Source organism: Penicillium taxi (assembly GCF_028828555.1).
Source record: "Penicillium taxi strain IBT 34144 chromosome Unknown utg000006l_segment0_segment0, whole genome shotgun sequence".
Lineage (NCBI taxonomy): Eukaryota > Fungi > Ascomycota > Eurotiomycetes > Eurotiales > Aspergillaceae > Penicillium > Penicillium taxi.
The window spans coordinates 2,402,550-2,427,526 of NW_026643208.1; the positions used below are offsets into that span (position 1 = coordinate 2,402,550).

General features: G+C 47.2%; 7 protein-coding genes across 7 annotated transcripts; 4 read left to right on the forward strand and 3 right to left on the reverse strand.

Moving 5' to 3' along the window:
• Positions 1-210: 210 nt before the first annotated feature.
• N7495_009987 (glycoside hydrolase family 88/105 protein) lies at positions 211-1,311 on the forward strand (the record flags this gene model as incomplete). Its single annotated transcript, XM_057212638.1, has 1 exon — positions 211-1,311. One exon carries the CDS (start codon positions 211-213, stop codon positions 1,309-1,311), a length of 1,101 nt encoding a protein of 366 aa, XP_057059501.1.
• Positions 1,312-3,562: 2,251 nt separating this feature from the next.
• On the forward strand, positions 3,563-5,081 carry N7495_009988 (aldehyde dehydrogenase family protein; the record flags this gene model as incomplete). The annotated part of the gene is made up of 2 exons (XM_057212639.1): positions 3,563-3,586; positions 3,666-5,081. The coding sequence occupies 2 exons, from the start codon at positions 3,563-3,565 to the stop codon at positions 5,079-5,081; spliced, it is 1,440 nt and encodes a 479-aa protein (XP_057059502.1).
• A 336-nt stretch (positions 5,082-5,417) lies between these two features.
• On the reverse strand, positions 5,418-5,684 carry N7495_009989 (uncharacterized protein; the record flags this gene model as incomplete). The annotated part of the gene is given in 2 exon segments (XM_057212640.1): positions 5,418-5,505; positions 5,521-5,684. The coding sequence occupies 2 exon segments, from the start codon at positions 5,682-5,684 to the stop codon at positions 5,418-5,420; spliced, it is 252 nt and encodes an 83-aa protein (XP_057059503.1).
• A 1,612-nt stretch (positions 5,685-7,296) lies between these two features.
• Positions 7,297-8,588, reverse strand: N7495_009990 (uncharacterized protein; the record flags this gene model as incomplete). The annotated part of the gene is made up of 4 exons (XM_057212641.1): positions 7,297-7,779; positions 7,916-8,187; positions 8,322-8,337; positions 8,538-8,588. 4 exons carry the CDS (start codon positions 8,586-8,588, stop codon positions 7,297-7,299), a joined length of 822 nt encoding a protein of 273 aa, XP_057059504.1.
• Positions 8,589-9,411: 823 nt separating this feature from the next.
• N7495_009991 (putative vesicle-mediated transport protein (Imh1)) lies at positions 9,412-13,221 on the reverse strand (the record flags this gene model as incomplete). The annotated part of the gene is made up of 4 exons (XM_057212642.1): positions 9,412-9,454; positions 9,516-12,519; positions 12,574-13,024; positions 13,105-13,221. 4 exons carry the CDS (start codon positions 13,219-13,221, stop codon positions 9,412-9,414), a joined length of 3,615 nt encoding a protein of 1,204 aa, XP_057059505.1.
• A 3,302-nt stretch (positions 13,222-16,523) lies between these two features.
• N7495_009992 (uncharacterized protein) lies at positions 16,524-16,730 on the forward strand (the record flags this gene model as incomplete). The annotated part of the gene is made up of 1 exon (XM_057212643.1): positions 16,524-16,730. The coding sequence occupies one exon, from the start codon at positions 16,524-16,526 to the stop codon at positions 16,728-16,730; it is 207 nt and encodes a 68-aa protein (XP_057059506.1).
• A 2,558-nt stretch (positions 16,731-19,288) lies between these two features.
• On the forward strand, positions 19,289-23,697 carry nte1 (lysophospholipase; the record flags this gene model as incomplete). Its single annotated transcript, XM_057212644.1, has 2 exons — positions 19,289-19,443; positions 19,512-23,697. 2 exons carry the CDS (start codon positions 19,289-19,291, stop codon positions 23,695-23,697), a joined length of 4,341 nt encoding a protein of 1,446 aa, XP_057059507.1.
• Positions 23,698-24,977: the final 1,280 nt, after the last annotated feature.

Below are 24,977 nucleotides of genomic sequence, written 5' to 3' on the forward strand. Positions count from 1 at the left end.
TCCCCAGATTCTTGGCATTTCCCCATAAATTTCCCACGGATCACAAATGAATTATTAGAAAACCGGGGAAATACCGGGGTATCAATCACCGAGTGCGTTGGACTCGGTCGTCATTAACCCGAGTCGGTCTTGGCGCGGGGATATTCATTCAATCATTATGCTACTTATGAGTCTCTCGCTGAGTTCCAATTTCATTGTTCAACTTTCAAGATGGCTTCAACTCATCATTCCCTCTCCGAAGTTCATAACGCTATCAACATCCTCATTGACAACCTCATCAATATCAAAGATGAAACAGGCAAATTCCTGCTCCTCCTCGAAGATGGTCGTATTATCGATACTAAATCCTGGAATGGATGGGAATGGACACACGGCGTGGGTTTATACGGTGTATGGAAATACTACGAACTCACCGGTGAAGCCAAATTCTTCCAGATAATTGAAGACTGGTTTACCGAACGCTTCAAGGAAGGCACAACGAAGAATATCAATACCATGGCTCCCTTCCTCACACTCGCATACGTATATGAAAAGACGAGCAATATAGCCTACCTCCCCTGGCTAAATGCATGGGCGGAATGGGCAATGCACGACCTCCCCCGTACAAAGTATGGCGGCATGCAGCATGTAACTTATGTTACGGAAAACTATCAGCAGTTGTGGGATGATACCCTGATGATGACGGTGTTGCCATTAGCCAAGATTGGAAGACTCCTTGGCCGCCCAGAGTATGTCGTCGAAGCCAAGCGACAGTTTCTCATTCACATCCAATACTTATTCGATGTTAAGACCGGACTTTTTTTCCATGGGTGGACATTTGAGGATGGAGGCCATCACTTTGCCGGTGCGCGGTGGGCGCGCGGGAATAGCTGGGTGACAATTGTTATTCCGGAGTTCATCGAATTGCTAGAGCTAGAGCCAGATGATCCGATTCGGGTGCACCTGATTAATGCACTTGAAGCCCAGTGTGAAGCACTGCAGGGTGTGCAGTCAGACTCCGGCCGCTGGCATACTGTACTAGATCACGATGATTCGTATGTCGAAGCCAGTGCTACCGCCGGCTTCGCTTATGGTATTTTGAAGGCTGTACGTAAGCGCTATATCGGACCGCAGTATCGGGAGGTGGCTGAGAAGGCTATCTCGTCCGTGCTGGAGGATATTGATGAGTGGGGCGAGCTGCAGAATGTGAGTTTCGGTACGCCGATGGGTGAGACTGTCCAGTTTTACAAGGATATTCCTTTGACGTCAATGCCATATGGGCAGGCAATGGCCATTATGGCGCTTGGGGAGTATCTACGCACTTATATATAGCTAGGGTTGAAAATAGACTTGGATAGAAAATAATTATATGATATGATCTGATTTACCCCGCCGATTCTCTTATCAATTCAAAGGATCAGACTTCGTATTTCGGCGGCCTCCGAAGGATGCCGAACTCGGCCCATCATCAATATTTAATTGAGAATACCAACAGTTCGGGGTGATTTCTGATTGGCACTGCAGAATTCAATACTCAACATGCTGTATACTCACGCTACAATTATCACGGTAGATCCTACCAGACGTATCATTCAAGACGGGGCAATCCGAGTCCAGGGCAATAAAATTGCAGATATTGGCAAAAGAGCTCTCCTCAAGCAGAGATACCCTGACGATGATGAATATGATTTATCAGGTCGCATCGTTATACCTGGTCTCATTTCTACACATATGCATACGGCGCAGACTCTATTGCGAGGGACTGCAGATGATTTAGAGCTAGTTTCGTGGTTGTGTGAGAGGATTTGGGTACTGTTCATAATTCCTCGCTTGCTGAATTTCCGAATTTCCGAATTTCCGAATAATGAACTAAAGGCTATATAGGTGTTGCAGGGAAACTTTACCGAATCCGACGGGTATGCAGCGGCAAGGTTAAGTATCGCAGAGATGCTTAAGTCAGGCACAACGACCTTTTTAGAGAGCATGGTTAGTTCAATACCCGTACTTTCCAAAAAGCACAATCTGATTGATAAGCAGTTTGCTGATCGATATGGATTTGATGGACTCGCTCGTGCTGTCGAAGAGTCTGGTATTCGCGGATGTCTTGGTAAAATCGTCATGGATATTGCCAAATATGCAAAAGACGATGCATGGGCCATGCACCCTGGTCTTGTCGAGGATCGCGGGACTTCACTTTTGGGGGCTCTAAAAATGCACGAGAAGTGGAATGGTGCTGCAGATGATAGAATTCAAGTCTGGTTTGGAGCCAGGACACCAGGAGGGTGAGAACTCTTTTCCAGCCCCGGAGCTGGTTTTTCCAATCTGTGTTTTTCAATACTGACGCGTTCATTAGTGTTTCTGATGACTTGTACAAGGAGATGACTGCTTTATCTAGAGAGAAAGACATCCCGATCACGATGCACTGCGCTGAGGTCAAAGCTGATCGGGAATTCTTTGCCGGACTATCGCACACCCCTATGTCCTATTGCAAGTCTGTGGGATTGCTCAGTTCTAAAACGGTCCTTGCTCACATGGTGCATCTCGACGACTCTGATATTGAGATTTTGGCTGCATCCGGAGCCCATGTTGCTCACTGTCCGACATCGAACGCGAAACTAGCTTCGGGAATATGTCGCGTGCCTGATCTCCAAAAGGCCGGTGTTAATATTGGGATAGGCACTGACGGTGCTCCCTGTAACAATTCCTGCGACCTGATACAGGAGATGAAACTGGCTGCGATAATACACAAGAGCACCTCTTTCGATCCAACTGCAGTACCGGCTGAATCCGTTTTGGAGATGGCGACCATCAACGGTGCCAGAGCACTGGGACTAGAAGATCAAATCGGTAGCTTGGAAGTGGGTAAAAAAGCGGACTTCGTAGCCATTGACGTTGATGGGCTTCATAACCAGCCTTGGCATAATGCGGCGAGTGCGGTGGTGTATTCGGCTACAGGACGGGATGTGGATGTGGTGGTAGTAGACGGGAAGTTGTTGGTGAAGGGTGGCGAATTGATGACGATGGATGAAGGAGATATTGTTTCCGAGGCTCAAAAACGCAGTCACGAGGTTGTGAAGAGAGCGGGACTTGCCAAGCAAGTTCAGGGGCGTTGGCCTGTGGAGTAATTGTCCACGTGGGAGAGCTTTCCCCGGATTAAGAATCCATAGATGCCAGCTTTCTTGCCTGAAAGTATAGAGAGTTTGATTAAAACGGTAGATCCCATGGGGAAATCCCTCCGTTAATCTCCGCATTATTGATCGTGAACCTACCCCTCATTTCTTGGATGAAAAGTGGATATAAAAGTGGATTAACGGATCGAGATCGCCTGCGGGGTTAGTAAGGGCTATAGCCGAAGACCCAATCGGATCCCGTAATCTACATGCAACTAGACTCCCTTGCGCGGTGATCTGTAACTTGGTTCATTTATGTGAGGTAATTATTTCGGTCAGCATTTTCGGAAAAGATTCACGGCATTGCGGGGTTAATTCCCATGAGATTGATGAGATCAATGCTGAAATCTAGAGGTATAAAGTCTGTGACCGATCCCTGTTCTTCTGGCCTACACAATCTCCTCACCTTCAATATGACGACTACTCTTGACTTCACGGTATGTAAGCTGGAAGAACCTTAGCAGGCTGCAGGTTCACAGGTTAAAAGAAAGACCACTCACAGTTTCCAATGCATAGACGTTCAAAAATGTCATCGACAATGAGTTAACCACCACTGCCACTACACACCATGGCATTAATCCAGCCACCTCCCAACCAAATCCCGAAGTTCCTGTCTCCACGCAAGCTGATCTTAATCGCGCAGTCGATGGTGCCCGAAAGGCTTTCAAGTCGTGGTCCAAGACATCCTTCGCAGAACGCCGAGCAACTCTCAATGCCTACGCTGACGCCATCGATGCTAATGCCGAGGTCTTTTCCAAGACCTTGACTATGGAACAGGGAAAGTCCCTCGCCCAGTCACAGGCTGAGTTAGGAATGGCCAGTTCATGGATTCGTGGGCTCAGCGCCATCGAGATCAAAGACACTATCCTCGAAGAGACTGAAGATCGCAAGATCATCCAGCGACACGTCCCTATGGGCGTCGCCGGTGCCATCATTCCATGGAATTTCCCTGTCCTCCTGGCCATAGGGAAAGTGGCCTCGGCCCTATACACTGGTAATGCCGTCATTGTCAAACCTTCTCCATTCACCCCTTATACCGCTCTCAAATTGGCCGAGCTCGGTACACAGTTCTTCCCTCCGGGCTTGTTTCAGTGTCTTAGTGGGGACGATCGACTTGGCCCTATGATTACCGAACACCCCGGAATCGACAAGATCTCCTTCACTGGCTCCTGTGCGACGGGGAAGCGGGTAATGGCCGACTGTGCCAAGACACTCAAGCGGGTGACTCTCGAACTTGGGGGAAACGACCCGGCGATCATTTGCGAGGATGTTGATATCGATGCTGTTATTCCTCAAGTTGGAATTTTGTCGTACCTCTGCAGCTCTCAGATCTGCATGATGATCAAGCGTCTCTATGTCCATGAGAAGATCTATGATGAGTTTCTGGAAAAGCTGGTTGCCTTCGTCAAGGCATTCAAGGTCGGCGACGGCACAGAACCAGATGTCTTCATCGGTCCTGTTCAGAACAAGATGCAGTTTGAAAAGGCCAAGGAACTATTCAGTACTATCAAGGCTGATAACCTAAAGACGGCCTTGGGCGGATCCATCGAGGACTCCGCAGGATACTTCATCCACCCCACTATCATCGACAACCCGCCTGAGTCGTCGCGAGTGGTGCAAGAGGAGCCGTTTGCGCCTATCTTGCCCGTATTGAAGTGGTCTGATGATGACGATGTTATCAGTAAGGCTAATGCACTGGAAACAGGGCTGGGCTCGTCTGTCTGGTGCGCGGACTTTGATCGTGCTACGCGCATCGCTGATCAGCTGCAGTCCGGAAGTGTGTGGGTGAATAATCACTTTGCCGTTGCTCCTGGTATTCCATTTGGTGGTCATAAGCAGAGTGGTCTGGGGGTTGAGTGGGGATTGTCTGGTCTCTTGAGTTACTGCAACTCTCAGACACAATGGTTGAAGAGGACTGTATCTAAAGTGTAGACTGGAATTCAGTATTTGATGAATAGCATTGATAATCACTTTTCATTGTAAATCTTCTACATCATTCTAAAATGCCCGTTGGACTTCTTTAAGGGTTGCTAATAAGATAATTGTTCCCGTATTACAGTACCCTTGATCTGTTGGGAGAAAAGCTTTGACCAAAGATGAGGTACTCTCAAGTTCTTAGGGCGAGTATATAACCTCTCCCATCCTCCCTGATATTCCTAAGGAAAGTAATCGATGGGTCTCTCTCCTAGCAACCATCTCAAGAGTGATCTTTAGGTTGGTATACATAAATAACATCCCGCCCAAGCCTAGCAAAAGGAGGCAAGGAAACTATATCCTGCCATCCATGGCACACCTTAAAAGGGAGAGGAATGCACCAAATACGAAGTGATCTAAAGCGAGGTCTTCAGCTTTACTTCTAGAAGTTTCATACCTGATGCCAATATCGCTATACATTCGACTCTGAGTAACTCCAAAATGGGTGGATGAAACATTGGCGACTTCATTACCTACCAAATGGCAGGCCTGCTCTTTCCAGTCGCCAATGGTGGCGATCGTCTTGAACTTCATCTGCATACGACCGTGATGGAGGGCCATTAGGAATTAGATTTATTAGAAATATCCAAAAAGCGAAGCTATTCCTCGGGCACAAATGTATCACAGGACCCAAGATATTCCACAAGCAGAAGATATTGTAAGAATGCATCCATCGAATGCATTGCGGACAATTTTGGTTTCCAGCGGACTTGTCACCAAGAGCTTCACGATGCTAGCCATATTTGGGTCTTGAAGTAGATCCAAACCCCAACAAGTGCTTCTCCCATATCCTGTTCAAAGGCAGCACACTCGCAATACTTTATTCTATCAATGAGGCATATAAGGTGGCTGCCTTCGGTATCCACAGAATAATGTAAGAGAGATGAAGTCATCATATTCCTGGAGTCCTTGAAACAGCATCCAGTATAACACAGAAAGACCCGATATTTGCGAAAAGCCTGGATTATTTCCTGGGACCAGAATTCCGGTTGAAATGGCAGCCATGGAAACGGTGATGTAGTGCGGGCGATGGTAAGCTCACTCGTCAACTGAGCGGTGCGGATTTTTAAATATTCTCTCACGTCAGTAATGAAAGAGAGAGACTGAATGAGTGAGTAGCTGGGCGGAAAGATCTACATGCCGTATTGGCTGACTTACGAGAACATCTCTTGAGGAATTCATCCAGCATGTCTTCAGCTTCGTTCAGTGTGTTTATAAAGCTTTCATCTTTCTCCGGTTACTTGAAAATGATTTCTGTCGTAGGAGAATGATGAAAAAGGTGGGGTTTTAGGCGTGAAATAAGGGATAGATATGTTCGAAGAACATGCAAAGGAAAGATGGCGAATGTTGGTGAGAAAGGTGATATGTGTAGGAAAACACTGAGGCGATCGTGAAAAGTGAAATGGAAGGTGAAAGTGGAAGTGAGCAAGTTTCAAGTTAAAGGTAAGCGAGTTGAACTGATCAATGTGTTTTTGGAAGTTATAAAGCCTGATATCCATCACGTTGTGGGGGATTTCAAGAGCGACGAAGGGCTGAAATATAGAGCAAAGTGAAACAGGATATCAGTAACAGGATACTGAAAGGACTAAGACGATGAAATTTTGGAGGTAAATGTTTAATTGATGGATTCTAGAACTGAAACAATGGACTGCCACTTCAGCAAAGTCCACCAAGACAGGGTACTTCCTTGATTATGGCAACCCGCTGAATATTCGCGAATAGATATCAGGTAAAGGAGCAGAGGAGGGATGGCCTCTCCCGTATTGTCTAAAAGATGATTCCCGAGTAAATTTGATTATAGAGAGGAAAGATAAAATAAGAAAGGGAAAGGGAAAGTGAGGAGGGGAAGTAGATGTCTACTAAATATACATTTGTAATGGAGAGAAGATCGAAGCACATTCTGGCGATTTCAAGTCAAGAGAATACCGTTTTACGAAGGTACTACGTTCGGAAGATCTTGAATCGTCAATTCTCCTTTGAATTCTCCATTGGATATCGATCAGCCTCTGAGAACGCCTCTGCGCCACAACCAAAAAAACAAGACCACCTGCCGCAAGAAATAAAGCACAAGAAGATAAAGTGGGGGGAAAGTCGATAGAAGATTGCGCGAAAGTGTGGATATCGATGTGGGATGTGGTGTCAGTCCGTGCAAATCAATACGAGCCGCGAGAGCCTAAGCCAGAGGAAGACCGTGGTGGTGGCCATCAACCTTGATGCTAGGGTCGGTGTTGTCACCCTGGACGTCATCAGTACGGGCACGCTTGTTCTGCTGGAAGCTGTTGGTGAGGAAATTGGTCTCCTCGTGCTTGCGCATTCCAAGGCCAGCAACGGCGAGACGGTTCAGATCATCCGAGCCGGGGTGCTGAGCCTGTTGGGGTCCAGTGGGGTTGGGGGCGATGGCACCGGAGGCGCCGACATTTATGCCGGCGGCGGCCAGAGCCAGGCCGTGACGAGGCTGGCTAAGGTCGATGTTGGCAGGGAGGTCGGGAACTTCGACTTGGACCTCCATGAGGCGGGTTTGCAAGGTGATGATGTGCTCACGCAGCTGGTAATTCTCAGTGTAACTCTTCTGCAGGTTCTCGCGGAGTAACTCGAGGTCCTTGTTATCCTCCTCGAGCTTGCGAATGTAGCTTTCCTTGCGCTGACGGAAAGCACGCTGGATTATCTCTTTGTTAGTCATCATGCTGCGAAGAGTAGGGTTGATGAGGGGAAATTTGACAATAATCAATGGAAAGGGATGAGACGGCGTAAATTCAACATCAAATAAACGCAAAAGATGAAGGATGACTAACCTGGGCGGCGCGGTTTTGGGCGGCGCGCTTGGAGGTAGAAAGTTCACGCTTTCCACCGCCGTAAGCCTTAGGGCTTCCATCCTCGGGTGAAGCCTGCTTGAACTGCACAGGAGGTTGAGGAGCACTCATCATGGCAGCACCCGAGATGGCCGGGTCAATGTTGGCCTGCTCGCGAGTGTTGGCATTGTTAGCCTGCATGTGCTGCTGCTGGCCTGGAACCTGAGGACGCGACTGCAGGTTGTGCTGGGCAGCTAGCAGTTGATCGTGGAGAACTGTTAATAAATCAGCAATTTGAAAATACACGAGGAAGATTTAAATGCGTGAGAACAAGCCTCAAGTTCAGCCAGGAGGCCGATACCGGTTTGCTCTTAAACAAACACATCGGTCCAGATGTGGGAGAGCTTACCCTGGTCCGCGGGATCCTATGTTTGATAGGTCAGTTAACACGACTCTTTGGGAGGGGAAAATCCGGGAATCTCGGCAAGGGGCCGGACGGACGATCGACGCGTCGTGGCGGGACGATGTCCCTCATATCAAACTTATGAACCAGTGCCATCTAGTATAGATGGTACTTGGCGGGAGGGAGATGTGATGACAAACGCGTCGAGGGAGTATTGCTTACCTGAGCATTCTGCATGTTAGGATGTGGTGCTGGTGCCAGCGGGGGTTGCATTGAAAGTGGGAAAAAGAACTAGAGAGGTCGGAATTGAGCGATCACTAATTCAATACCCACCAATTGCCAAAATAACACCGTAAAGTGCTTTTGGCGCGATGTAGATTGAATGAGGTAAGCAGTGAAGTGGATGTCAGCAGAGGAGAGATTACTTAAGGAATTCCTGAGTCAGGATGTGAGGGAATGAGGGGAGATTTGACGCTAGACTATATATGGTAGCGGTGACTTTCGGCTTATACTTCTTCCGGGGGTTCTGCCATAACCTTAGATGTATCTGTTTACTTTCACCTAATCTTAATATTGTTATTTAGTTATTCCCATTATCACAATTTACCCTGCAATCTGAAACTCTAGTCTATTCATGGTGATTTTTTTTACGAACGCTGCAGTCGCTCCAGCAAGATAAAAGGGGCAGAAAGTCTACATAAAGTCGAATTTCTACCTAGATACCTTGAGGTCTTGTCTACTTAGGTTTTTGTTCTTGATCATGTATCAACCTTGGAATGTATGAATTATATTCCAACAAAGTATCCATGATAGGTGTTGAAATCCTGGAGTCAGGAAGACAGGACTTGAGCGGTCCAATTTAAGATCGTCTTGGCACGATAGGATTCCAGGTGACCACCACGGCAAAAAGAAGCGGTCCGAATATGTTGATAAAGATCATCTCTGAAAGAGATCGATTATAATAATTGCTAAATAAAAAAGGGAAAGTGAATACTGTACATGACAAGAATGAAGAAGAATATCCCTAGGGATATATACAAGCAGGCATATTACAACAAATCAAATGGTTCACAGGTCATGACTAGCACGAGGGAGATCATCTAGACATGATAGCCGACATCCATCTCTGTTCATCGGTTCTATTAAACATAGGTGAGCAATTATTATAGACTTTGTAGCGAATGGAAATCGGAAACATACCGGTCGAAATGGAGCAACATCCCCAAGACGGGGATCAGCTGCTTCTGGTACCCCTTGTCCTTCTGCTCCAGGAATTGGAGCAAGACGTTCTTTAGGTACATGTAGTCAATGGAAGGACTACTTACAGATCCTGCACCTGCAGCTGCAGCGTCAGGGGGAGTCTCGCTCCGACGAGTAGATACACTGCGCCCTTGGCGGGAAGGAGAGATAACACCCTTGCGAGAGCCAGAGTCAAGCGATGACCTCGATGACTGGCGACCAGACTCCAGTCCACGAAGACGAACGTCTTCGCCAAGAGTCTTGTGGGATCGACGAAGCTTTTCGAGTCGATTATTAGTCTCTTCGACAGAGCGACGTAGCTCTGCTTTCTCTTTCCCAAGGTCGCGAACTTGCTTCTCGCTTGCGTCCAGCGCCTCTCGAAGGCTGGCCATTGCCTGCCGAACCTCGGCAACTTCTTGGGTAGATCGTTCAGAGAGAAGCTCCAGTTCCTCGCGGCGACGGCGCCAATCCTTCTGCGTATGTTGTAGCTCTTCTTTATCCTCCTCTGCGGTGCGGAGCGCTCGTTCTGCCTCGCGCAACTTGGCCTTAAGCTCTTCCATTTCCCTTGCGCGGCGGCGGCCTTGCGTGCTTGTCTCATCTTCGGCACGGTCTCGCTCTTCGACAGCTGCCTCCATGCGCTCCTTGAAGTCTCGAATCTTGGCCTCGGACCGACTCTCAATGTCGTTGAGAAGGCGACGCATCGTTTCTCCCTCACGCGTCCGCTCACTCAATAGACGATGAGCATCAGCCAATTCCTCTTCTAGGCTCTCACATTTCTCGCGGGCCTCCTTCATCTGCATTGCCACTTCTGCGGTCTGATCACGCATGTTGGTCATCAAATTTTGCGCACTGGAAGACTGCGCTGTCTTCAGTTGAATCTCCTCCCGAAGACCTTCTAGATCTTTGTTCAGCTGGGACATGCGCTCCTCCATCTCGCGGACCTTCACACGAGAAGCCTTCAGATTATCTTGTGCCTTGCTTAGGTCAGCAGCAGTCCTCTCTCTGGCACTGATAGCTTCCTTTCTCCGTGCCTCGGTCGTTCGCTGTTCTGATTGGGCAACTGTCAGGTTTTCCTCGGCCTTGAGACGGTTGTCAGTTTCCTGGCGGATCTTTTTGTTCAAGATGTTAACTTCTGTATCACGTTCTGAGAACTTGGTCTTGGCTGTCTTTAGCTCCGCACGCAGATCGTCGTGCTTAGATTCAAGACTCCTCAGCTCGCTGTTCTTGCTGTTAAGCGTTTCTTTCAAAGTCTTGAGCTCCGATGATTCCGCGCGAAGAGTACGTAGTTCTGGTTGGACTTTTTGGAGGGTTTCCCGCAAGTCGGTCAGATCCTTGAACCGAGTGGTGGCTAGTTGTTGTGTAGCTGACAGGTCTGTTTCCAACGTCGCTGATCGGGTCTTTAGACGCTCAAACTCTTCCTTGAGACTGTTGTGCAACTTCTCCGAGTCTGCGCTGCTAGAGGCACTAATGGTGCGAATTTCAGCAAGCTCCTTCTCTAGCCTGTCAACTGTCTCCTGCAAAGCAGATTTCTCAGCTGTAAGCTCCTTGATCTTGTCCTTTGCCTCGACATGTTCCTGTCCCAGATTGACAATGTCATCACGCAAAGATTCGATTTCTTCCTTCAAATCCTCCTCTCCTTTTAGTTTGGCGCTGAGACGGTCGATGGCACTCTCCTTTTCTGCCAATGTCTGATTCAGACCCTCGATTTTTTGCTTGAGTTCTTCAACTTCCACAGAAGTCGGTGCTGGCTCCTCCTTGGCAGGCTCTGTTGATGATTTTGGCTCGGCTGATTTGGGTAATTCTTCAGGCTTTCCTCCCTTCTTCTTCTTTTTGTTTTTCTTCTTGCCTCCTGCTCCACCTGCAGATGCGACGGCAGGCTGGGATGTCTTCTCTGAAGCGACAAGAGGCTCGGCAGCCTCCTCCTTCTCAGCCGGAGCAAGGCTCCTGCGAATCTCCTCGAAATCAGCTTTCCGGCCGGCAGAGACATCCTCCTTGGCTGACTTCCAAGCAGCATTGTCCTTAAGGCTCTCATCAACGAAATCTATGATGTTCTGCAGTCCGGTGGAGCTTGCAGTGTTCTTGTTAGCCTCGGTCTTCAGTTCAGACAAGGTCGACTCGCTTTCCTTAAGCTGAATCCGAAGGCTATCAACCAAGCCCTGCAGAATTCCTAGTCGCTTTTCGCTGGAGTCTTTCTCCTTTTTAGCTTGCTCCAATTGTGAAACCAGCTCTGAGTCTGACTTCGTCGCCTCCGCGTTTTCAGTCTTGGATGCTTGGGTCTGTAGTTTCTCGATCTCATTCACTTTTTCTTTCAGATCGGTCTTCAGTTGCTTCACCTCCGCAGATGTCTTCTCCAGAGATGATTCTGCAGTATCGAGTTTCGTCTTGAGGGCATCAACATCTGTCTGCTTAGAGGTCTTCAGCTCTTTGACCTCAGCATCCAACTTGTCCTTTGCATCGCGCAGCTCTGCCAGATCTCGCGAAGATGACTCCAGATTCTGAACCATTCCTTCCGTTGACTCTCGAGCAACGGAAAGATCAATTTTAAGCTCCTTTACTTCGGTCTTGAGGGTCTCCACTTCTTCTTGACGTTCTTTCAGTTCGCCTTCCAGTCGCGGAACTTCATTGTCAAATGAGAAGAAATCCTCACTAGTCTCATCTTTCGCCTCTGACGACTTCTTTTCCTCTTTGGAGGCTGCTTCTAATTTCAGACCAGCAACTTCATCCAATGCCTCCTTAGTGGACTTTTGCGCCTCGTCCAATTTCTTCTTGTAATCATCTCGGTCCGTTGTTACACGCTTGAGTTCATCCAGAACCATGTCAGTCTTCAACGACATCTGGTTGAGATACTCGGTCAGTGCCTTCGGTTCACCGATCGAGGCAAGAGGGGTATTTTCGCGGAGTGCCGCTTCGAAAGGCTCGATGGAAAGGACACGTGAGTGTGCCACACGATAGGCTTTAAGAAGTTCTAAAAACACCTGAATCAGTATTTTGCTCAGCTATGCCGAGAATGCATACATACCATGATATCGAGATTCGAGCTTATCCAGCCTACGGAGTTTTGCCTTCACCTCCACAGGCAAATCCGGTGTGACCGCTTTACTACCCTCTATTTCTAACGGCGATGTGGTTCCCTTGTCGGTCGTATCGGGCTTTGTTTGCCCATCTGGCTGCTCCGCACCATCAGTTTCCACTGACGTGGTCACTTCTGAGGAAGCATCCGGTGTCCCGACTTGTGGGGTGGCAGAACGACTAGACTCCTCATCCTCCCCAATGGCAAATTCCGCCTCGAATTCCTTTGGGTCAGGGCCGCGGACAGGGGTGTTTGTATTTCTGCGGGGACGGGTCCGTCTCGGGGAGGGGTTGCGGCCGGGGGGACGGCGAGCGGAATTGGAGCGAGAGACGGTTTCCTGAGTAGACTTCTGACGGGTTTGTTCCTCTGTGATGCGAGAGTCGATGGCGTCGCGGAGGCGCTAAGAAATAGAGTGTGAGTGAGTGTATTGCGCTTTGCGCAACATGGGCTCTGATCAATGAATGGAAGAGCAAAGCATACCTGAAACATCGCCGCGGCAGGTCTCTGGACCAGAACCACCAAATCAAAGCAAAAAAGAACGAAACTGAAGTAGTAGATGGTCAAGAAAAGTAAGATGTGAGAGAACGGGAGGAACATATGAAGTCGGTGTTCCGGGTTGGGGAAGCCAAGCCTTTGATAACGCGTCAGGAGAAGCTCGTCTATCAACTACAGGAGTCCTACTATTTGCCCTTTTATATTGTTTAACTGTTCTACCTCGTTCTTTTTATTCAACAGGACTAAGTAAATAGCCATTGTCACGGATTTACGTGCTCGAAAATTTTCTTAACTCATTTATTTTGCCTCTTTTTCTCTCTTACAAGGGTTTTGCCTACTTTAGGTACTGTTGTGGTTAGCGTGGAGCCGGGATAGAATGTTGTTCCTACCGCGACTCGCGCACTTTTAATCCATGAGTTTTTCGTGATCTTCTCCTTGCTGAGCTAAATTAACGTGAACAGTACATCGCGATGAAAAGCCTAATCATCAAGGTAAGGGCCTTACAAACGGCGCAACTAAAGAATTATACCGAGAAAGACTGGGAAAAAGTCACCATTTGATCTTGCTAGTTCAGATGTGATCACAAGAAACGTTTGAAACAGATGGTTCCTCCCGTCATCACCAAGATTAAAGGGCAAGGTCAGAGCCAGAATCGGATGTATCACATCGTGTACGCAACTGGGGTCTATGACTACGGCGTAAATTACAGATGACTGTCTCTACCTATGTCACTTTCTGCCCATTGCGCCAAACCAAACAAATCATTGTTCCTCTGTCGAAGTAAATGACGTTTTCCACTGATAAATAGTGGCTGGAGATATGCTAACCCGAAATACTGCTCATTCCACCATTTGACCGATATATGTACATGCTGGATGAGTATGTTGTGAAGAAGAATTTGAAACCTGATGAGCTTGGCTATCATGAAAACGAGCCTGATGTAATTACAACTTTACTCCGTGATGAGAATGAGTTACTTGCTTTGGAAGCATTTCATCGATACACGAGTATTCCAGTACCAAAGCTGATATACCAAGGAGACGGGTAAGAAAAGATTCCAACGTTGAAACCTTGAAAGGTTCAGTCCATCCATAAATTCATTCCAAATATGCCTTGGCATCAATAACTAACATGGATACATAGTTTCAACGTCCTTGAGCGAATTCCAGGCATAATGATACATGAAGGTCCGGTTTGGGCTCAAGTTTCCCCTCGCCAAAAGGAATGGATCAAGCTCCAGGTGCAGTTATGTCAATGAGCTTGCAAAAATTCTTGTTCGATTCTTACTTCCTCACTGTGGACCTTTCGCATCTACAAAAGACTTTCTTCAGTAATACACATACGAATATGTATGTACCTCTCATCTATCAAATCAATCGTTCCAGTCTTCCAGTATTTTCACAGATGGATTGGAATTTGTCAAACATTGTATTGCATCGTAATATGGATGTAGTTGCAGGTGTCATTGATTGGGGAACTGCAGCTTTCTTTCCAGAGGGTGGGAGGAGTCATCATCGAATGTGCCATCAGTGGTCCAAATGGGAGATTGTTTAATAATCTTCAATTTCCAGTACTATAGAGCTAATCATATCAGACGTGAGCTGTGATTGGAGGTCAAATAAAGCTAGAACTACGCCTTTTCCGATGCCTGGAGTTTGGAACCTTAGCTTTATACGCCTGTTTAGCTGTCTGATTTTTCTCACTATACCATATCAACAGCTCCTACCCAGTTAACTATACGTAGCAGATTCTCTTCCCCTGGCGGGACTTACCTACATCAGCCACTGCCGCTTTAATAGAAGCGCTAAGAGTCAGGCTCGGTGAATAAATTTTAGTCTAGATTTAGGCTTGATTAGCTACTGTTTACTTGGAGGTCAATCGGTGCTATTGAGCTGTCCTTGAGTCCAACTTTTCTCACCACTCCCAATACCCAGATAGAGACAGTAGGGATAGCCTGAAAAACATGGGTTGGTTGTAAATTTAAGGTGTAATGTGCGGATTCATGAATTACTGCATGTAGTTAGTTTTCCCTTTTGAGGCTCATCAGGTAATTTTCTATCTAAATTCAAGAAATTCTGATTTTATCACCTCAACAACTCAAACTTCAATAATCTTCAAATACATGGAACACTCATCCATAAGAATTATATTAAGAACCAGTTTATTTCCAAGTGAATCAGTTCATCAAATTATAATGATACCATTAATTACATCATGATCTTTTCATAACAGCCTCTAATCGATATTTCTCGATTGCGCTCTGATATGTTCTAAAACCTGGAGTATGTACTTAGATAGTCGTATGTATGATGCTGAAAAATTACAATGATTTGAATTCTAGTTGTTGAAATATAAGATTCAAATTTTTGCATTCAATAATGTGTTTCGTATGTGAAATATGTTTCTCTTCACAAAGTAATGCCGATACCCAAGACACACTCAAAGCTGACCATAAAAGCAACGCCGTTTCGTGCCTGTCTCTATCCTAACTGAAGCCTTGCCTGAAATTATGGACACCAACGCGCTTCTAGATCTCGTCCACAAGGCACAGGGCCAGCTTTGGGTTAAAAACGTGAACGAGACCTAAAGAAAAGGTCATCTGTGTCAGTGGGAGTCAAATTTCCATCGCGAGAAGCTTCCCTGTCAACTTGACGGTGCCTTTCACCATGGCGCAATTATCACATAGTATTCTACAAAACGGAGGGGTTGAAACTTTCGGTACGCCTTTGCCTTCTTGCCCCTAATACTACCCACCCAGAGTGTGCTAACTAGGCAAATGATCTCTAGGTGACCGGACCTAGGGTCTGCAACGACTACCGAGTATTTTCAACATATCATCGTACAGGATTGGGAACAGCTTGTTCGTCGGTTTAACTCAATATCTGGTCCATATGATGCGCAAAACAAATACATGCTTTCAAAGTCCTAAAAAGTCTGATACCTGACTCTGTCAACGGAAAATATGATCATCACAAGCTTAAGCTAATTGAAGATGATTTTGGCTTAGCGAATCTCATTGTCCGTGACATGGGAGACCTCACTGTTGTTGGAGTAGTGGACCTCGAGTGATCATATATCGGAACTGCCCAACTGTTTGGTTCGGCACCCTGGTGGTTCCTCCAAGACAGGACAGTCAACAGCGTGTGGAATTGTAATGGTAATGAGCTGCCCAATATTGGGGCCCGGTACCTTGGATGTTTTGAGATTTTCACACGTATCTTGGTGGAGGAAGAGGCAAAGATGAAAGGGCATAAAGAGAGAGAGAGAGAGAGAGAGAGAGAGAGAGAGAGAGAGAGAGAGAGTTCTCTAGCCTCGTTAAATGGTCGCAAGCCTCCAGATCTATGTGGTTACATATACTTCTGTCATCTGACTTTATTGACCATCGCAGCTTCCCCTTTACGCATATGCGCCGACATTCTGGCGCTACTGAACGGGCGAGGTGCGAGACTGAATATGAGAATGCAAAAGAGCTTGAGACATTTGCGGCCCAGAAGTCAAGGGGATTGGATTTGTATGACGAAGTTTTGGAGAAGTTAGAGGAGGCCAAAGCACTCGTGGATAGCGGTGATATGACAAAGGAGGGATTCATGGCCAACTTTGCGCTGGTATGACAGACTCACTAGTCCGAGATCGTTGAAGGCAGAAACAACACTTACTCCTCTTTCTGAATTTAGAATCATCCATATTTTCTTGCGAGAAAATGCTCTGTAAATGCCTTGTGACTTGTGATATATATGCCTTGGCACCTGATATATTGCGATCTTGGTGGAGTGTGCTGTCAGTATGCTCGGAAACATACGTTGGTCACATGAGTCGTTCGTCGATTGATTGCTTGAAAATTCCATCAGAGACCCAAGATACTTCTCTTGTCGCTAGCAAAAACATGTCTATGTGTTGATACCAACGGTCCCGTTCGACTATCAGGTGTTATCGTTGGTCAAGGTTGGCTCCTCAATATAGCTGCATCCCTCTTATTCCTGTTCGGGGTTGAATCAGGACCGATGTTGTGGCCTTCCTAAGACCGAACCAGTAGTCTAGAACCCGTTTTGTAGGTCCTTCGAGGAGCTTCTTAGTGGGTCTTCCTTTTGATTCTTTCGCCCATACTACTTCCCACGCGATCTTCGCATGTTGGCAAATACTACGTTTGATAACTGCTGCTTGCCAAATGAGTCTATTCTGTATGAATACTTATTGGAACCTTTTATCGCAGTATGACGTGCGGATGTTAGCGTAGGATGTAGAAAATCATGGATCTATTCAAAAAACTTAGCGGAACAGTGAGTTCTTCAAAGCTGCTAAGATTTTTATGACCGCTTGACCGGGATAAGAGAAAATTCTGACGCCTTACTTGTGGCAGCTGTGCTTTAGGGCATCCAGCAAGCAGTGTATGGATTGAGATTGCTCTAGAAATCGAGCTAAGTTAAAAGTCATATAAAGAGTTGGATCTGAAAAAAAGGGGATATGTAATATATATGGTTTGCTTCCAAAATTATTAGGTTTTTATTCACCGGGTAGTAAGGAAGTTTTTACCTCAACAGGCGTGTGAAAGTGGGAATAGGAGACATACCATTTCCTCCCGCTAGAAATGTATATTTGGCTCAGAAGCATGTATTATGTATTTTATTTTAAGGATTTTCAGGTCCACCAAAATAGGGGGAAAGAAGTCAAGCAGCCATGGTTAACCTGTAAATAATTATATATACTGTATATAGTAGCTCAACTTATAAATCAACAACTGGTTAGAAAGGCAGCTGATTTATGCAAGGTAGGAGGAGATGGACTAACGTACTCGATGTGATGTAGTCTTCTTTCTATTGCATATAATACTTACTCTCTCATATTATTTTCGATATTTAGTATATTACAGATCAAATAAGTGTAGACATGTTCATTGGGTTGGGTAAACCCATACCCAACCCAACCCAACCCACAATGGGCTGGGTATGGGTCAGAAATTTTACCCAAAACCCATATGGGTTGGGTATGGGTTTGAAGTAAAACCCACACCCAGCCCATAAACCCATCTTTTTGCCAAGACTTTTATTTCACGTGATATTTGTCACCTAGTTAGTACTAGATTGAGGCAAAAATTAGGCACTAAGGCACTAATTACCCTAATTTAGTTTAGGTTGAGGCGAAAATAAGGCATTAAGGCATCAAAAATACCCATATGGGACCCATACCCAACCCATGCACATGTCTAAATAAGTGCTCATTGTCGCTAGTAGCATTCAATAATAGCGACAGCTTCTTATGTCTTAGGCTTGAAATCTAGGAGGAGCTACCCCAGGTTGCGAAAGTGTTTTGGTCTGGCACGACTTTCCTCGTAGAGAATAGCATCTATTCGGTATTAGAGGACTTAGGTGCAGACACTAGAAGAATAACCAGGAATCAAGATCAGTATTCAAAGCTTGTCCTTAAGGAAAAAAAATCAAACTGAGATCAACTTGCGGGGTTGGAGGACGATAAACAGAGAGAAGGGGACGAGAAGCATCTTTTAAACCCTTAGCCGGGCGAGGTGAAGAGGCGTGAATGGAAATCAGGGGAACAATTGGCTCCTAACTATCAGCCCCGAAGGATGACTAAAGGCGCTTGGTGGGTGCAATATAGTGGCGGTCGAGGGCGGTGGGTGAGCGGCCAAGCAGCTTCTTATCGTCTAAAATTACGGGTGGAAAGGCGGCCGTTTCTGGTGCCAGAAGCTGTCATTTTGGCGTGATTTTCACAGGTCCTTCTGTTCTATGTAAGATAAATAGCTAAAGGGAATTTATTAAAGTTGACCACGTTTTATATGGACTGACGTCATTGGTTATTTAAGCTCCGACTCCACTAACCACCGCCTTTCCACCCTGGATGGTCCGCCGATATCACTCCATCAGTGACAACACTGCAATTCCAATGCCACGTTTGCCTTGGTGAAAATACCCTTATAGGGCTTTAAAGTTATCTCAGTCCCTCTCCCTGTGCGACGAGCCTGTGTGGGCCCTGAACTCAAAGCTAGAAACCTGCCCAAAGTGGGGGGATACTTACAAGGTTGACCATGGCTCATGGTCTGGCCCCTTCACTAGCCATGCACCTCACGACCACAACAACCTCACTTGCTTCTTCTCTTTCCACCATCTCAACCTTGTCAAAATCATCTCCGCCTTTTCTCCCGCCAACTCCTTCAACGATGGCAGGATGGATTGGCTGGATATTCACCTTCATCTTTCAGGTCATCCCGCGAGGGTTGTACTGGCTCATCACATTTACCACTATTACTCTGCCCACATGGCTTTTCACTCTCTTTTCTATGAGCTTGACCTTCACCATGAATTTTACCACTCTGTATGCATCTTTGCTGACCCTTACCTTTCTCCTTGTTGTTGTTGTCGTTACTGATTGAATTTATGTAGCATGTTGATCGCTCTCGCCCTAGTCTCCACAATAAGTTGGTTCATTCGATATCGGTTCATGAACATGTATAGTCGTCTTCCTCCAGAGCCCCAACGTAAAGAACCGCAGATCGATCTCTTCCCCGATGTTCCAGGTGGTGACTCTAAACCCGGCCTGGCCAACTACCTCGATGAGTTTCTTAGTGCAATCAAGGTTTTTGGTTATTTGGAGCGACCAGTTTTCCATGAACTGACCCGAACCATGCAAACACGAAAGCTCATCGCGGGAGAGACACTCATGTTGGAAGAAGAAAAGGGATTTTGTCTGGTGGTAGATGGTATGGTTCAGATCTTCGTCAAGTCGACTCAGGAGAGTAAGCTGGGCTCACGCGAGGACCTATACATGGATCCTGAAACGTCTGACGACGAAGGCGAGACTTTGAATGGCAGGCAGGGCTACCAGCTACTGACCGAGGTGAAGAATGGTGCATCGATGTCGTCCTTGTTCTCTATCCTGTCGCTGTTCACCGAAGACATACAATTAAATAATTTACGAAGCGCAAACTCTAGCACCATGAGCTTTGCACCAAATCATCATATGACGGATTCTACTCCCATAAGCCCAACTGAAAGAGAAGCAGGCAGCCCTTTCTCACCTCCTATTGGAGGATCTCCCGATATTCTCGGTCAGCATGGGTCGCTACCAGCAGTACCTCCATTTCATCTTGGGGGAAGCCACACCAGCCCCACCTCAACAGCGCATCCAGATAATAGCCAACAGAGCCACAAAAGACGACGTCGAAAGTCTGTCCACCCGGACATTGTCGCCCGGGCTACGGTGGATACGACGATTGCAATTATCCCTGCCAGTGCATTCCGACGACTGACCCGCGTCTACCCTCGGGCCACCGCTCATATTGTTCAGGTCATATTGACCCGCCTCCAGCGCGTGACCTTTGCCACCGCGTACTCCTACCTGGGGTTGACAACTGATGTGCTTGGCATCGAGAAGCAGGCTTTGAAATACTCATCTCGAGACTTACCCAATGACCTCAGGGGGAGAGCGCTCGACCGCCTTAAGGACAAGTTTATGCGAGAGCGAGACCGCCTGGGGCCTGAGGAAATTTGCAAAGGTATTGCCCTGCATAACCCCTTCGCAGGACGCCGGCCACGTTCGAGTAGTACGCTCCGAAAGGACGCTATGCTGCAATCCCGAAGAACGAACGGAAGTAGACCTGCCTACCAGAGACAACCCACCGTCTTTAATGACCACACGAATGGAGCGAGCCCCGGCGACCTACTTTCAACAATCCAACTTTCCCGATTTGGGCCGCGTGATGGTTCTGGGCCTCGCCTGTTATCACCCATGGAAGAACGCGAGAGACCTCTATTTCGGCCATCCCCTTTACAGCGCAAGGACTCCGTTGATGAAGACACACTTTTCCGCGAGTCTATCTTGGAATGTATCATGACTGGTATTGGACTGTCCCAAAAGTCACGCGATGATATGCGAAAGAGTAGCTATGTTTCCGGTGATGTTTCCCCAAGACTATTATCCTACGACTCCCGACGCCAGAAGGCCATCTTCTCTAATGCTTTTGGCTTTATCGACCCATATGAAGGGTCCGGGGATGGTGAGACTGAGTCAATGATGTCCATGTCGGAGACAAGTGCAGGTGGAACATCGCCAATCGTCAACCTGCGTGAGGAGCTGCGTTACGATATCGAGGTGGTTTACTTCCCTCAAGGTTCTGTTCTGGTCGAACAGGGTGAACGCCACCCGGGTCTTTACTATGTGATTGATGGATTTTTGGATGTCGGTATTCCGGTCAATGACCGTGGCGACGATGATTATGTTGGCTTCTCTCGCCCGAGAGCCACGCAGGCCCAGGAAGAGCTGTTCCCGAACTTAAAACGCACCACCACGGGATCTTCGCGTCTAGGTACTCCAGGTGGGAGTGAACCCCGGCGAAAACGAAAGTCACTTTACTTGATCAAACCAGGCGGCATACAGGGATATGTTGGTGGCTTGGCGTCTTACCGCTCCTACACAGATGTGGTCGCCAAGACTGACGTTTACGTCGGCTTCCTCCCGCGTGCATCTCTTGAGCGTATCGCAGATAGATATCCTACTGCCCTGCTCACTCTGGCGAAAAGACTGACCAGTCTGCTCCCGCCTCTGCTACTACACATAGATTTCGCGCTTGAGTGGGTACAAGTCAATGCGGGTGAGGTCATCTACCACCAAGGAGATGAAAGCGATGCAATTTACCTGGTTCTTAATGGCCGCCTGAGATCAGTCCTCGAATCTCCGAACGGCAAGATGACTGTGGTTGGTGAATATGGCCAGGGCGAAAGTGTGGGTGAGCTAGAGGTCATGACCGAGTCTACACGGCCGGCTACTCTCCATGCAATACGTGAGACTGAGCTAGCGAAATTCCCTCGTTCGCTGTTCAACAGTCTGGCTCAGGAACACCCAGGAATTACGATCCAGGTTTCAAAGTTGATTGCCCAGCGTATGCGTGATCTGGTTGAGCATCCTCTGTCTGAAAAGGGAATTGAAGAGGGACGAGCTGGGGGTGTCCAGACCGCGACATCGACCATCAATCTTCGAACTGTAGCTCTTCTCCCAGTGACGAGTGGCGTACCTGTCGTTGAATTCGGACAAAGGCTGCTGCATGCGCTACATCAAATTGGTGTAACTAGGGGCGTGACCTCACTGAATCATGTCGCCATTCTGAACCATTTGGGCCGACACGCTTTCACAAAGATGGGAAAGCTGAAGCTCTCTCAGTATCTTGCAGATCTAGAGGAAAAGTACGGGTTAGTGTTATACGTTGCTGATACCAATGTCAACTCACCCTGGACGCAGACTTGCATCTCCCAGGCCGATTCCATCTTGCTCATCGGACTCGCTGAAGCCTCGCCCCAAATTGGTGAATATGAGCGGTTCTTGCTGGGAATGAAGACTACTGCTCGCAAGGAACTGGTTCTTCTGCACTCGGAACGTTACTGCCCGCCTGGGCTGACCCGAGAATGGCTTAAGAACCGAGTGTGGATCAATGGTGGCCACCATCACATCCAGATGTCATTCCGACTGACCGCCGAACCCTCGCATACGCGGACCAAAAAGTTCGGGACAGTGCTCAAACAGCGAGTGCAGATCCTGCAAGCCGAGATCCAAAAGTACACATCGCGACGGGCCCAGCAGACAACGGTCTATTCTCCCCAGACAACCTTCAAGGGCGATTTCCATCGCCTCGCTCGACGTTTGTGCGGCAAGTCAGTAGGTCTAGTGCTGGGAGGAGGCGGCGCGCGAGGTCTTGCCCAAGTAGGTGTCATCCAGGCACTCGAAGAGGCGGGCATCCCCATTGACCTTATTGGTGGTACCTCCATCGGATCATTCATTGGTGCTCTTTACGCACGCGACGCCGACATTGTGCCGATGTACGGTCGGGCGAAGAAGTTTTCCGGTCGTATGGGTAGTATGTGGCGGTTTGCACTTGATCTAACTTATCCCACTGTCTCTTACACGACGGGCCACGAATTCAATCGTGGTATCTTCAAGACGTTCGGTGACAGCCAGATAGAAGATTTCTGGCTGGAGTTCTACTGCAACACAACCAACATCAGCCGATCGCGTGCGGAGTACCATTCCTCCGGCTATGTATGGCGCTATGTTCGCGCATCCATGTCGCTGGCTGGATTGATCCCACCAATCTGCGACGAAGGTAGCATGTTATTAGATGGTGGCTACATCGACAACCTAACCGTGGCACACATGAAGAGTCTAGGAGCAGACGTGATCTTCGCAGTCGACGTTGGATCCATTGACGACAACACGCCACAGGCATACGGCGACTCCCTATCTGGATTCTGGTCGATAATGAACCGCTGGAACCCATTTTCCTCGACCCCCAACCCTCCCACCTTGTCCGAGATCCAGGCACGTCTAGCCTACGTCTCATCTATTGACAATCTCGAGCGGGCCAAGAACATGCCGGGTTGTTTGTACATGCGCCCACCAATCGACCCCTATGCCACACTGGACTTTGGCAAATTTGACGAGATCTTCCAAGTTGGTTACACCTATGGTAAAGAGTTTCTCGATAAGCTACGGAATGAGGGATCTCTGCCTATTCCTGAGGAGACGGAAGAAAAACGCAAACTGCAGAGGACCATGGCGCCTCGACGAGCCAGCATTTAAATTCATATTCCTTATACAATTCATTAGTATTACTCTAATCAATATATAATGAGAACGAATTGTATTTATACGCATTGGCTATTTGAAAAACCGACGAATAATATAAACAATGAACTCATTCACCTCCGCATTGTAGCCTAACTCAGAATCGTGTTATTTTAGTCAAATTTATTATGTTTTGGTTTCTCAACCCTAGGTTTAAAAATTTACAATTTTATGAAATTTAGATGACCAACCAGGAATTACGTTAGTTAACTAACGGTAAATAAAGTATTTCACCACTGAACGGGTCACACTACTGAACGGGTCACCCCACCAATTTTACGCGTCAGTCTGGTGTTTCCATTTTCAACTACCCACCATGCCCCCCCTAAATGCTCTATATGTCCAAGACAAACAGGATCAGGAGAATAGGGTCTTATTAGCTTACCAAGCTTACAAGAATGGCGATATATCATCAATGCGTAAAGCTGCAGCTATGTTTAATATACCATTTTCAACCCTCCAACGCCGCCATTCTGGTGTCCAATTTCGTCTTGAAACACACCCACCGCAGTCTAAACTGACTGAATCTGAAGAGGATTCATTACTTCAATGGGTCGTCTCTCTAGATGATCGCGGCTGTGCTCCTAGAACTAAAGATGTTGGTAGAATGGCTAATATCCTACTCGCCGACCGCGGAACCAACCCTCCTCTTACGATCGGTAAAAACTGGGTTACTAGGTTTGCGACGCGTTTACCTGAACTTAAGACGACCTATTCAACACCGCGCGATTTTACACGTGCGCGTCAAGAGGACTATAATGTGATCAATAATTGGTTCAAACTGGTTGAAAACACGATCGCAAAATATGGTATCACCACCGACGATATCTATAATTTTGACGAGACTGGGTTTGCGATGGGACGATGTGCGACCGCGAGAGTGGTTACTAGAGCTGGTTATTATGGTAAACGCGCAAAAAAACAGCCTGGTAACCGGGAATGGGTTACTGTGATAGAGTGTTTAGGCGCGTCTAGTTACGCACCTCCACCCTGTATTATCTTTAAGGGTAAGGTGATGATGCAGAGCTGGTTTGCTCCTGATCTAGGTTTACCACCTAATTGGCGTCTTGAGATTAGTCCTAATGGCTGGACATCAAATCAAATAGGGCTCCGTTGGCTTGAAAAGCTCTTTATACCTGCTACTGCTCGTACTAAAGGACGGTATCGCCTTCTGATCTTAGATGGCCATGGTAGCCATTTAACACCTGATTTCGACAAAATCTGCCAGGAGCATG